Source organism: Lithobates pipiens, unplaced genomic scaffold (assembly GCF_037356315.1).
Source record: "Lithobates pipiens isolate NorthernLeopardFrog02 unplaced genomic scaffold, aLitPip1_a1.2 Scaffold_25, whole genome shotgun sequence".
Classification (NCBI taxonomy): Eukaryota; Metazoa; Chordata; class Amphibia; order Anura; family Ranidae; genus Lithobates; species Lithobates pipiens.
The window spans coordinates 223,747,111-223,759,845 of NW_027507787.1; the positions used below are offsets into that span (position 1 = coordinate 223,747,111).

The following is a 12,735-nucleotide window of genomic DNA, read 5'->3' on the forward strand; positions in this document are numbered from 1 at the left end:
TCTCTTAATTTCATGGCTACAGTCACCGTCTGCTGGGATCTTGGAGCCTAGGAAGATAAAATCTGTCACTGTTACCGTTTCTTCTCTTTCTATCCTTCTACTTCTATCATATTATTTAATTTGTTGTAAAAAAGAAAACACTTAAATGTGTAGCAGGGCTGTAAATGTGTTTTTTTCTTTATTGTGATACTCTAATCAATCTTGGTACAATATAATAATAATGTGCAAAGTACATGATTGCAGCTGGTTGCGTGCTCAGATAAGGGTCTGGTGTGGATTTTTGGGGGGACCCCCACGCCATTTTTTTTAAAATTTTGGCACAGGGTTCCCCTTAATATCAATGACTTTTATCTGTATTGCCGAGACCCGATTCACTATAGCCGCTATTACTTTTAAATTACTTTTTTGGCATTGATACAGGTCCCCTGGGGCAGGACCCAGGTCCCCAAACACTTTTTATGAAAATAACTTGCATATTACCCCTTAAAATTAGCACTTTTGATTTTTCACGTTCGTGTCCCATAGACTTTAACGGTGTTCGCACAAATGTTTTGCCTGTTCGCATGTTCTGCGGCAAACCGAACCGGGGGTGTTCCGCTCGCTCATCACTAGTTATGAGGAAAGGTTGCGAGAGCTGAACCTATTCTCTCTGGAGAAGAGATGCTTCAGAGGGGATATGATTTAAATTTATAAATACCGTACTGGTGACCCCACAATAGGGATAAAACTTTTTCACAAAAGGGAGTTTAACAAGACTTGTGGCCACTCATTAAAATGAATAGAAAAGAGGTTTAACCTTAAACTACGCAGAGGGATCTTTACTGTAAGAGCGGTAAGGATGTGAAATTATCTCAGCGGGGGGGCATTGATAGTTTCAAAAAACTATTAGATAAGCACCTGAATGACCACAACATACAGGGATATACAATGTAATACTGGCCTATAATCACAGATAGATTGGACTTGATGGACTTGTGTCTTTTTTCAACCTCACCTAATATGTAACTACGTAAAAGAGGAAGTAAACCCTGGTGGGTTTTTCTTCCTTTCTTCTTCCCTGCAAAGTAAAAGCATAATGTGCTAATATGCATCGCAAACTAGCACATTATGTGACACTTACCTGCAAACTAAGCCCTCATTGTCCCCACTGGAGACCGCATCCATGTTCACCCCTCTTCCTTCTGGGGCCGTGGACTCCGGCTCTGTGACTGGCCTGGAGCCGCGTGACGTCACTCCCGCACATACGTGCAAGAGCTGCTGATCATGGCACATGCTCCAGAAGAAACTGCACGGGTGGCCATTCCTTCAGAGCGATTGCACTGATAAAATCACCGGCGCAGTATACAATATATATATATATATATATATATATATATATATATATATATATATATATATATATATATATATATATATATATATATATATATAATCTTAAACTGCCCACATTTAGGAGATATTTATAGTACCTATAGGTAAGCCTTATTCTAGGCTTAGCTATTAGGTACAACTTACACATGGAGATTTATAACCTTTTTAAAGTCCCATACAGAAGTAGACATGTGCAATTCGTTTTGTTCCAAATTTGTTTTTGAATGAATTTCGACAAATTTGTTAATTCGGAAATATCCAAATGAAAGAAAACCTGTTTAATGATTTTTTTCAAATATTCGTAAATTTGCATATTCGAAAATTTGTAAATTCGAAAACTCGAAAATCTGAAATTATAGCTAACTGATAATAACTTAACTATTACTAGCTATTACATTATAGGTATTTGAATGTCCTTTCAAATTTGGCTGTTAGTGAACGTAGCAAATACGAATTTATCTGAAGTTACGAATTATCCAAAATAACAAATGCCGTATCTAAACGAATGGAATGTAATGAATTAATAATGAAAAATAACAATAATAATAATAATAATAATAATAATAATAAAACCTTTTTATTATTATTATTTAATGTTACTAATTTGTTATCTTCCATTCGCTTAGATGCAGCATTCATTATTTTGGATAATTTGTAACTTCAGATAAAATCATATTTATTAAGTTCATTAACAGCCAAATTTGAAAGGAAATTCCAATATCTATAATTTAATAGTTGGTTATTACTAGTTACAGTAGTTAGTCATTATTTCTTATTTTCAGATTTTCGTTCTTATTTTCGAATTTTCGGCACTGCACATTTGAATAACGCATCTAAACAAATGGAACAAATTTATTTGAAATAACTAATTTTGATCATAACGTATGACCCGAAAAATGAAAAAATAAATAAAAATTTTCGGCATTGCAAGTCTAATTTCTGCTAACTGAGAAATTAACTTCTCAATGCTTTTTTTCAGATTAATCAGATGGTCGACTTAAAGCTCCTGTCTAATCTTATCCTCTCAGTACATCATAATAACTACTATACTTAAAACGGAGTTCCACCCATATAAAAATCACCAGCTACAAGAAGTCTAGCTGCTGACTTTTATTAATTGGACACTCACCTGTCCCATGGTCCAGCGATGCGGGCGTACGAAGCCTCGCTCCTCTTCCCCTCCTCTCTGCGGTTTCGGCATTGTCAATGTGAGTGCCCCGCTGTGGCTTCACAGCCAGGTATGCACTGCGCATGTGCGAGACAGGCTGTGCACTGTGACTGGCCGGGCAATCATCTGGGACCTGTGATGTGTCCCAGATGATTGCACGGAGGGAGGGGGGAAAGGTGAAAAGGGCTTCTGGCCCCGCAGTGCCCCGGGAGGAAGTGGGAGCTGGATCCCTCTAAAAAATAGGGTATCTGCTACCCTCCCAAAAAAATGACATTCCAAATGTGGCATATCAGGAGGTCACCTTCACTTAAAGCGGAAGTTCCATTTTTGGGTGGAACTCCGCTTTAAAACAAACTTGTCACAAAAAAAAAATCCAACCACCAGCTTTGTCCGAGGCTCCCACCCTCCTGGCATGAAATAACACATGGCATGTCACCTGCCTCTCCACGGTACAGTGCATGGTGCCCGATCAGCCAATCACCAGGCCCTTATGCCATCATACAGGGCAGGAGGTGTGCCATTCAATTCACAATTATCACCAATAATGAGTCAACCTGCCTTTTTAATATAACAATAAAAAGTGTTTGGGCGTAATTATGAAAAGTGTCCAAAGTTTCATTCTGATTCATTCTGATTCATTCTGATTACTGGTTGCTCCAGGCAACAAGAAATGTTCCCTTTAGTGCAGTTTTTTTTACATTTAAAAAAATAATAATTTCCTCTTTTCTTTCAGCAAATGAAGTTAAAAATATTTACAAGTGCAGAAATTAAGACCCCTGAGGAGTGTGTTCCAGAGTTTTTGGACATTGTGGTAGACGGTAGGAAGATTTTTTTTCTACTAAACCTTAGGCCTTAGGCTGTACGCTGTTCTGAGTGTCACATTTAATGCTATAGTATGCCCCAAACATGGGAATTCTGGGGCACCTGCACCTCCCGAGCACCAAAAAACATTGCGATTTTATGCTATTGTGGCAGCAGGCAGGTAAAATCACCTGGTTGTATCCAGGATGGAAAATATGTATGCCCTAGATTCAGGCTTTATGCGGACTTGTACAACTAGAGGGGAGTGCTGGGAGTCCTATAGGGGAAGAGTTAATGAGCCCAGCTGAAGTAAGTGGGCTCATTAAGACCTCTACAAAAAAACCCAGCTTAGGGAGATGCTCCATCCTGGAACCAGTTTTGTGTTTGTATAGACTAGGGAGTGTGACACCTGTGTGGCAAACCTCTACAACAGAGACAGAGACAGGGACTGGTGTAGCACAAGGATGCACTCAGTTGTTAGACAGGGAATCTAGGTGTGTAATTAGAGCTCAAGCTGACCAGGGTTTATTTTCATGTTTTATTTTTGTTTGGCTGTTATATTTTTCACTGCATGTAGCATAAATAAACTGCACCTTTTGTTTTTTCCACCTACAACGCTGTCTGCTGTGCCTGATTTTGTGTTGTGAACCCATCCAGGGGGTCCCATACACCCGCTGCCGAGCTAACCCCTCACACTATATAGGCTTATTCATCTTTCTGCATGAGGCCTTAACATCTAAAGTAGGTGCAGTGAGGCAGTGCAGTAAACAACATCCCTAAGGACAGCGGGTCTTAACTTTTGTAAGAACAGAGTCTGCCCCAACATAACAAAATTCAATTAAGTAGACACAATGACAATTTAAATAGGCACAATAACAAAAAGTATATCAATAATTATATCGATAAAAAATAAAAAAGTTTATCAATCGTTATGTCTATCTGGACCTTCTGTTGCACTGCTGCTATGTGCTTACGTTCATGTTGTCTATAATGTCTCTGGGTCTACTGTGCATTCGTCGTATGCTTAAAGGGGTTGTAAAGGTAAAAGTTTTTTCACCTTAATGCATTCTATGTACCTCCTCCCTGGACACCACCAATGGGTGCTAGCTGTGCCCGAGAGGAGGAACTTAACCACCGACCCCTAGGTGTGAATGTAAAGAGAGGGACGGAAATGTCTTTTTCCCTAAGATAGGAATCCGTAACTAGGCATCAGTGTTTGTCGTCTGCAAACAGGCCACATTTGTGAACCTGAGAACCACATTGAACTCTTTGTATGTTGGGGTCCTGGCGAATGGAGATGACGAGTGTCTCAATTGCTATTGCAAAGATTAGCGGAGCTAAAGGACAGCCTTGTCTGGTGCCTTTGGCTATATGTATTGGTTTGAAGTAGTGGCCTTGAAGCCTAATATAGGCTTTAGGATTTGAATAAAGAGCTCGGATCAGGCCCATAAACTTGTCGCCAAAGCCCCAATGTTCAAGGATTGTAAAGATGTATGGCCAGGAGACTGAATCGAAGGCCTTTTGAAGGTCCAGTGATAAAAGCATGCCTGATTGTTTTGGACCTCCTGGCCAGTTTGTCTGGAGGATGGAGACTATGTCTATGGCTCTTCTGAGCTGATCAGGGCCCTGTCTGCCTGGGATGAACCCCACTTGATCCTTATGAACATATTGGTTAATGAAGGAAGCTAGACGATTTGCAAGGAGTTTGGTAAGGATTTTTAAGTCGCTATTGATGAGGGAGATGGGTCTATAATTACTGACTTCTTCCAGGTTTTTATCCGGTTTCGGTATTAATGCAATGTAGGCTGTGATTAGGTGAGGATCAAGTGGGGTTCCCGGTGTCTTTGCGTTAAAAAATTGTGTCAGATGTGGAGTCAGGGTGGTGGTAAATGTCTTGTAATAGGGGTAAGGGAGACCATCGGAGCCTGGAGCAGAACCTGATTTGAGGTTCTTAATGACTTCCTGTACCTCTTCTTTTGAGAAAGGGGCCTCCAGCATATTATTTTTTATTGTTTATGTTATTTTAAGTTATTTCTCTATCCACATTTGTTTGCAGAGCACTTGCCATGCTCTTAAAAACATTTTGCTGCCATTTGCAGCCCTCTAGCCCTTTCCATTACTTTTTTAGAGCCATTTTAGTCCTCAAAAGACCAGGTCCCCATTGACTTCAATGGGGTTCGGGGTCAAGTTCGGGTCCCGAACTCGAACGTTTTTGCCAAGTTTGGCCGAACCCATCGAACCCGAACATCCAGGTGTCCGCTCAACCCTAATCATATATGAAAAGGGAGAAGTCTCATAGTGTAAAATGTTTAACCTTAGCAACCATGGTAGTGCCTGGCTTCTTTTTTTGACAATAACTTACCTATTAACCTTACAAATAGGACAGATTTGCCCCCAGCACCCCTCCCTCTCCATTCCTCATAGACTTCAATGCAGTTTGTGCAACTTCAACAGTGAATCAAATTGTGATAGATTCACATGTTACTAATCTTATATCCCTATCGTATGTTTTAACTTTTAGATTTTAAAAGAGTGCAAAGGATTTCCAATGAAATTGAGAGTCCCAGTAGACCAGTAGAAAAGAAGAAGAAGCCACGGATCTACTTTCCAGAGACATGGATATGGCAGTTGGTAACTACTGGGTGAGTCAAACTTTGCAAATATCATGCTATACAGAGTGTTAATTCAGAATATAAATATGCTGCCAGGTCTATTACATATTTAAGGGATTATTCCACCTGAATGGACTTGAGTGGACTGGTGGATGGTTGTGACCCTATTCACTTTTGTATTTACTTTGCTTATGCAAGAGCTGATGTCCAATTTGCTGCAAGAAAAGCTACTTTTGTACCGGGACCATTTATGGTACTGTATGTATTGGAGGTGGTGTACCAACAGAGGTTACAAGAGTTGGCTGTCCTCCATTTTGGCCTATCTGGCATGAAATATGTGTTAACTGCCACCTAAGTTAGTGTGTACTAAATGCTAAAATATCCCATATTTTATATACCATGGCAAATAATTTCATGAGGAGCAATGACATTCTTTATAGGCACAATTTGTTAGTGACAGGCCTAATAAAAGGGCCAAGAAAGCGGTAAGATACACTCTACACACCTCTATAAAAATGCCTCGGATATTGTTTGCCATTGCTATAAAATGTTGTTCACCTTACTAGAGAGAAAATGAAAAAGAGGTTGCACATGATTTCTGCAAAAAAAGATTGATTCATTTTCTTTGAGGAAATCTTTTAGATATTATAGAGCAGGGGTAGGCAATCTTAACCACTTCACCCCAGGAAGATTTTACCCCCTTCCTGACCAGAGCACGTTTTGCAATTCACCACTGCGTGGCTTTAACTGACAATTGTGCGGTTGTGTGACGTTGCACCCAAACAAAATTGATGTCCTTTTTTTTTTACCACAAATAGAGCTTTCTTTTGGTAGCATTTGATCAACCCTGTGTTTTTTATTTTTTGCACTATAAACAATAAAAGAGCTACAATTTTGAAAAAAAATGCATTATTTTTCACTTTTTGCTTTAATAAATATCCCACAAAAATATATAAAAAGACAATTTTTTCCTCAGTTTAGGCCCATGTGTATTCTTCTACATATTTTTGGTAAAAAAAAAATCGCAATAAGCGTATATTGATTGGTTTGCGTGAAAGTTATAGCGTTTACAAAAAAGGAGATAGTTTTATGGAATTTTTATTATTCATTTTTTTTATTAGTAATAGCGGGGAACTATGATTTTTATCATGACTGCAACATTATGGCGGACACATTGGACACTTTTGTCATTTAGACAGCGATCGGTGCTATAAAAATGCACTGCTTACTGTATAAATGACACTGGCAGGGAAGGGGTTAAACACCAGGGGGCGATCAAGGGGTTAAGTGTGTCCTAGGGAGTTATTCTAACTGTGGATAGGGATGGGCTACCTAGGTCATAACAGTGATCACTGCTCCCAATGACAGGGAGCAGTGATCTCTGACATGTCACAAGGCAGAACAAGGAAATGCCTTGTTTACATAGGCATCTCCCCGTTCTGCGGCTCCATGACATGATCGACGGGACACTGGTGGACATCGAGTCTGTGGGTCCCGCAGGCCAGGTCATGCTGTATGCGGCAGGCACGTGAGTGCCTGCTAGCCCCGCCAATTAAAAGGGATGTACAGGTACGCCCATTTGCCCACCACTGTCATTGTGCGTGCGGTGGTCTGCAAGTGGTTAAAGTGGTGGAGATCTACCTGAACAACATGGGAGAAGTCAAAGATTACTTGGCACAGTGTCGCCTCGTCACACCTGATTTAAACCTCTAATTGCCGTGCTACCATGTCGCAAATGTGTGCATTGCATGGCAAGCGTGAGTTTAAATCAGGTGGTGAAAAGGCAACATATTGCCTCCTTACTACCTATCAACACACACTCGGATCACTTTTCAGAGGAGTGGCACTTGAATGAGCCCTTAGTTGCATTCAGCAGTGGCACCTTAGGGCTCGTTCACAAGTAAAGTTGGGGGTGGTAAAACAGCAGGATATAATAGAAGTCTATGGCTAAATGCAGCAAACCCGCAGGAAAGTTGTAGGTACAACAGCAGCCTATTTGTCTTATAGCTCAAAATTAGAGTTTCTATGGTTATTATGAAGTCCCTCTCTCACAATCAGATATAATTCTTCTTAATATTACATAGAGCATGGGTGCTCAACCTGTGGCCCTCCAGCTTTTATGGAACTACAAGTCCCATCATGACTCTGCCTTTAGGAGTCATGCTAATAATTGTCAATGGCTTGCAGTGCCTCATGGGACATGTAGTTCCGCAACAGCTGAAGGGCCACAGGTTGAGCACCAATGACATAGGGTGTTTCAGGGATTGCATTTTGGTGGGATGTTCAGTAGAATAAGAGGATGAATGGGGGGATTTACTAAAACTGGTGCACACAGAATCTGGTCCAGCTGTACATGGTAGCCAATCAGCTTCTAACTTCAGCTTGTTCAATTAAGTTCTGACAATAAAACCAGGAAGCTAAAATAAGAAAGGGGTTTTTGGAACTTTGAGTGAGATACAAGACACGTGGTAGGAGAAATTGTAAAATATTTGAATTGGCATATAAACAATGCATACCTTATAAACATGTGATACATATACATGAGTACCTTTGTCTATATACAAGGCAATGGCATACAAAAAAGAGGAGATCATATATACACATGCACACTTCTGAAATCACATAGTATCCCACGGAAGTAACTAGCATAAAAAGCCAAATGCTTATTGAGTAATGAATACAAATGGGTTATAGGATACAAATGAATCACAATCAGACTTTTCTCCTCACACATTCACATCATGTCTCCGAACATGACTCTGTGTAATATCACCAGACATATTTACATTTTTTCACCCTTGCCTATTACGTTTGGAGGGTGTTCCTTGGGTATATAGTGAGCTCACTTCTTCCTTGGGTTCATTCCCTCAGCTCCCGGGATAGACTTGTCTTGCAGATCCTGACTTGCAACACTACTTATTTAGAACAATTTATCCATATGCTATGCGTTTTCTCCTGATGAGTGGCAACTGGCCACGAAACGCGTCGAGCCTATCAATGTCATCATGTTCCCAACACATAGCTTGACCTCATCTGTGGTTCATTTGTATCCTATAACCCATTTGTATCAATTACTCAACTCAATAAGCGTTTGGCTTTTTATACTAGTTACTTCCATGGGATAGTATGCGATTTAAGATGTGTGCATGTATATATATGAATTCCTCTTTCTTGCATGCCATCGTCTTGTATATAGACAAAAATACTCATGTTTAACCATGTATCATGTGTTTATGAGGTTTGCTTTGTTTATATGCCAATTAAACAATTTTACAATTTCTCCTACCATGTGTCTTGTGGCCTACTCGAAGTCCCAAAAACCCCTTTTGTATTTCTGATTTAGGGATGGAGGTGCATGTTATCATGCACCTCATTTAAAGTCCCAAAACCCCTTTGCTTTCTAAAACCTGGAAGCTGATTGGTTTCTATGCAGAGCTGCACCAGGTTTTGCACCATTCAGTTTTAATAAATAACCCCCAATGTTTGGTAGAATAGGAAAGAAGTTTATCACAGATGTCTGCACAGAAGGATGCCCACCAGCATTTAAAAGTTGTTTTTTGTGCTGGTTCTTCAATTTAAACCGCATCATTTCATTTTTTTTTATTCATTTTCTATTCAGGGATTCTGGCAGAGCTGAATTCCACCACAAGGCTCCAGACACCATCACAGACTGGAATGCCGGGGCCGTATGTTTGGGTCAGAGTGGATTTGGCCTGTCTTCTCCTGCCTCTCTTCGGGTCTTCCAGCCGTTCTTTGTGGATGTCTCCCTCCCATACTCAGTAGTGAGAGGAGAATCTTTCACTCTCAAAGCCACAGTGTTTAACTACCAGAAGCAAAGTATGAAGGTAAGAACATTTATAACATTTTCTTCTGGACGCATTGATGGTCAGTAATGGTGTTTGGTTAGTGGATGTAAAAACACACGTGATGATGCCAATGACTCCAGTTTCGGTGATTTGCTGGTTTTAGGTCCTGTCCAGAGCACTGTTGGGGCTACTAACCCTGTTTGCATTGGTGAGATTATTCAGTAAGAAAAGGGGCAATGAATAAAGTGTAATATATGATTGAAACCAATTACAATTAATCACTGAACTAAATTGTTTAAATGTATTCATAAATCACAATTACCGCACCACAAAGCCCAATTTATGCTTTGTTATATGCTCTGTATTTGTATAGTGCAATTTTAATGCTCTCCTAACTTCACAACTAAGTATAAAGATTTATTTCCCTGTGGACAGGTACAAACCAACCTGTTACCTTCCTTAGAATTGGAAGGGGAACCATGTGCTGACTGTCAGTACAGCAGCTGTATAAGTGCCGATGAAAGCAAAACGTTCCACTGGAAACTGAAAGCATCTAAGCTGGGTGAGTCGTGTGTCCAGTGAGAAATACTCAATGCATTACCCAACTGCTTTCAGAAGGATTTAAAATAAATGATACTGCTGATTTTTTTTTGTTTTTTGTTATTTTCTTTAAACCATAAAAGGTATGTCCAGGTTATTACATCAACAATGTATAACAAATAACATATCAAATACAGTTGTATGGAACCAAACAACCAGAAGGTCAATTCAGGGTACACAGGGTCTATCGATTTAGGATATCAGTCTCAGATTGTGGTTAGTTTGGATATTATGTAGTGTACCATCCAAGGGGCAAACCGATTGCAGTAGGTCCTGGAACTGCCTATACCATTTTCCATTTGCACAATATCAAGAGAGGGGAAAGAAGAATTAATAGGATCAGACTCCAAGGTTGACATGCTGCCCTTGGTTTCACTTCCTGGTGAGTTACTGACTTGAAAGAAGTATGGAATGAAGTCTCAATAGTCTTAACTCCTCGTCCCACAAGCTTGTTCCAGGTCAGTGACCTAGAACATAATAAATAAACAACCTGGGAGCCTGTACTTAAACAATTCAGCAATGACATCTTCCAAATGTCAAACTTCAACTACTCTTTATTCTCTATATTTGGCTATAGCCCTGTCTTTTGGTTAGAGTGGTCTGAACTCTACAGGTTCTGTTGCTTGAGGCCCCAGTTAAAGTCTAAGTTTGGGTCAGCACAAGGTACCATGCTTACATTTAATGCAAAACGTCGCTTGTGCTGGTTCTGGCTGTCATAGTTGAAATCTGAAGTCCTCGGCTCCCACCATACCCTGCAGCTGTACTCTTCTGGTGCTGCGGGGAGTTAAAATGAGGGCTGGACCTGTCACAGGCACTCATCAAGAATGCTGACTATGCACAATCTCTCTGCCTCCCTCTTCCATCCATAGAATCTGTACTTTTTCTTCCATGAATGAAAAACCTTCTATGGATTGCTTATCTGCCTATTCTCCATTCATAGATTGCATTTCATTTATGAAAGCATCAGTACAGCTTATATAAATGGAGGAAGGAGGGAAGAAAGGACAGACATAGTAAGGACTCTAGGCGAGCACCTATGACAGGTCCCCCAGCTTGTATTAACCCCTGTAACACTGGAATATTATGACTGTGGGGTATTGGGGGGGGGTGCATAGGACTTTGGATTTCAACTATGATAGCTGGCACCAGCACAAGAAAAACATAATTACCATTCCTTGTGCAAATTTTTTATTTTACTTTTTATTTAACCTAAACTTAGGATTTAGGTACATCTAGCTAAGCGATCTTAATAGCTACCATTTCATTACTTAAGCATATTTCTTTCTTTCCAGGAAAAGTAAATGTCGCAGTGAGGGCAGAAGCTGTTAACTCATTGGAACTGTGTCAGAATGAAATACCTATTGTCCCTACACAAGGCAGCTCTGATACAATTATTAAGCCACTTCTTGTACAGGTTAGTATCACGATAATTCATTCTCATAGTTATTTTTCTTTTATTCAGGTGATATAAAGGGTAGAATACATTTGCAATTCTGGTTTTACAGTTGTTACCTTATGCTATGTACTCACTTTATTGGTTGCAGTAAAATCTGGATCTTTATTAGACTTAAAATATATGCAAGAAACTGGCTGAAAACAAGACCCTTGATTCCATATTATTTGCTTATACGGAATTAGGAAGGCACTCTAGCAGTCCTATAGTAAAATGCAGTTGTGCAAAATGCTGTAGACCAATGGTAGCCAACTAGTGGTACATGAACCACTGATGGTCCATGAGAACATTTTGGTGGTCTCCAGGGGTTCTGTCGCAAATTAACAATGTGCTGGATGTATACCGCCCAATGTTTCCTTTGTTGTTCTCAATACTGTTAGCACGCATTGATACCTGTTGCTGCCTCTGTAGTTCCGGTTAGACATGTGCAATTAGTTTAGTTCTAAATATGTTTTTTAACCTCCCTGGCGGTACGATTATTTCGGATTTTAGGTGCTAAAAGCGGTACCATTATTTTGCATGAAAATTTGGCGTTTTATATTGTAGTCCTGCAATTCTTAGGAATAACTCTCTTAAATCTGTCCAAACCAGAGTCTAGCAGACATCCCGGGTATGATAAAGTTTGAAAAATTAAATCATAAATTATAATATAATAAATAATTATAAATAATTGTACCAAATAATAATATAACAATAATAAAAATTATTCAATAATGTAATCAAATCAAAAACACTGAAATTTGCTCAGTTGCAGAATTGTCACTGTCATTACTTTTCAGTATTTGATGACGGATCTCCCCACAAATCGCTATCACTCAATTCTGCGAGTGATTCTAATTTATTATCGCTGTTTTCTAGCTGGTCTAAAATCATTTTTGATGTACAGTGACAGTTTTGGTTGCTATGGGCAATCTCCAGTTTCCA

The 12,735-nt window shown here is 39.6% G+C and overlaps 1 protein-coding gene across 1 annotated transcript in view; it reads left to right on the forward strand.

Annotated features, from left to right (window-relative positions):
• Window positions 1–12,735, forward strand: part of LOC143930915 (alpha-2-macroglobulin-like protein 1) — a 139,133-nt gene that overhangs the window by 83,879 nt on the left and 42,519 nt on the right. Inside the window, exons 17-21 of the mRNA XM_077455601.1 lie at window positions 3,273–3,357; window positions 5,862–5,982; window positions 9,572–9,797; window positions 10,194–10,320; window positions 11,651–11,772. Coding sequence (XP_077311727.1) covers window positions 3,273–3,357; window positions 5,862–5,982; window positions 9,572–9,797; window positions 10,194–10,320; window positions 11,651–11,772 — 681 coding nt within the window. The remainder of the gene's footprint in view (window positions 1–3,272; window positions 3,358–5,861; window positions 5,983–9,571; window positions 9,798–10,193; window positions 10,321–11,650; window positions 11,773–12,735) is intronic.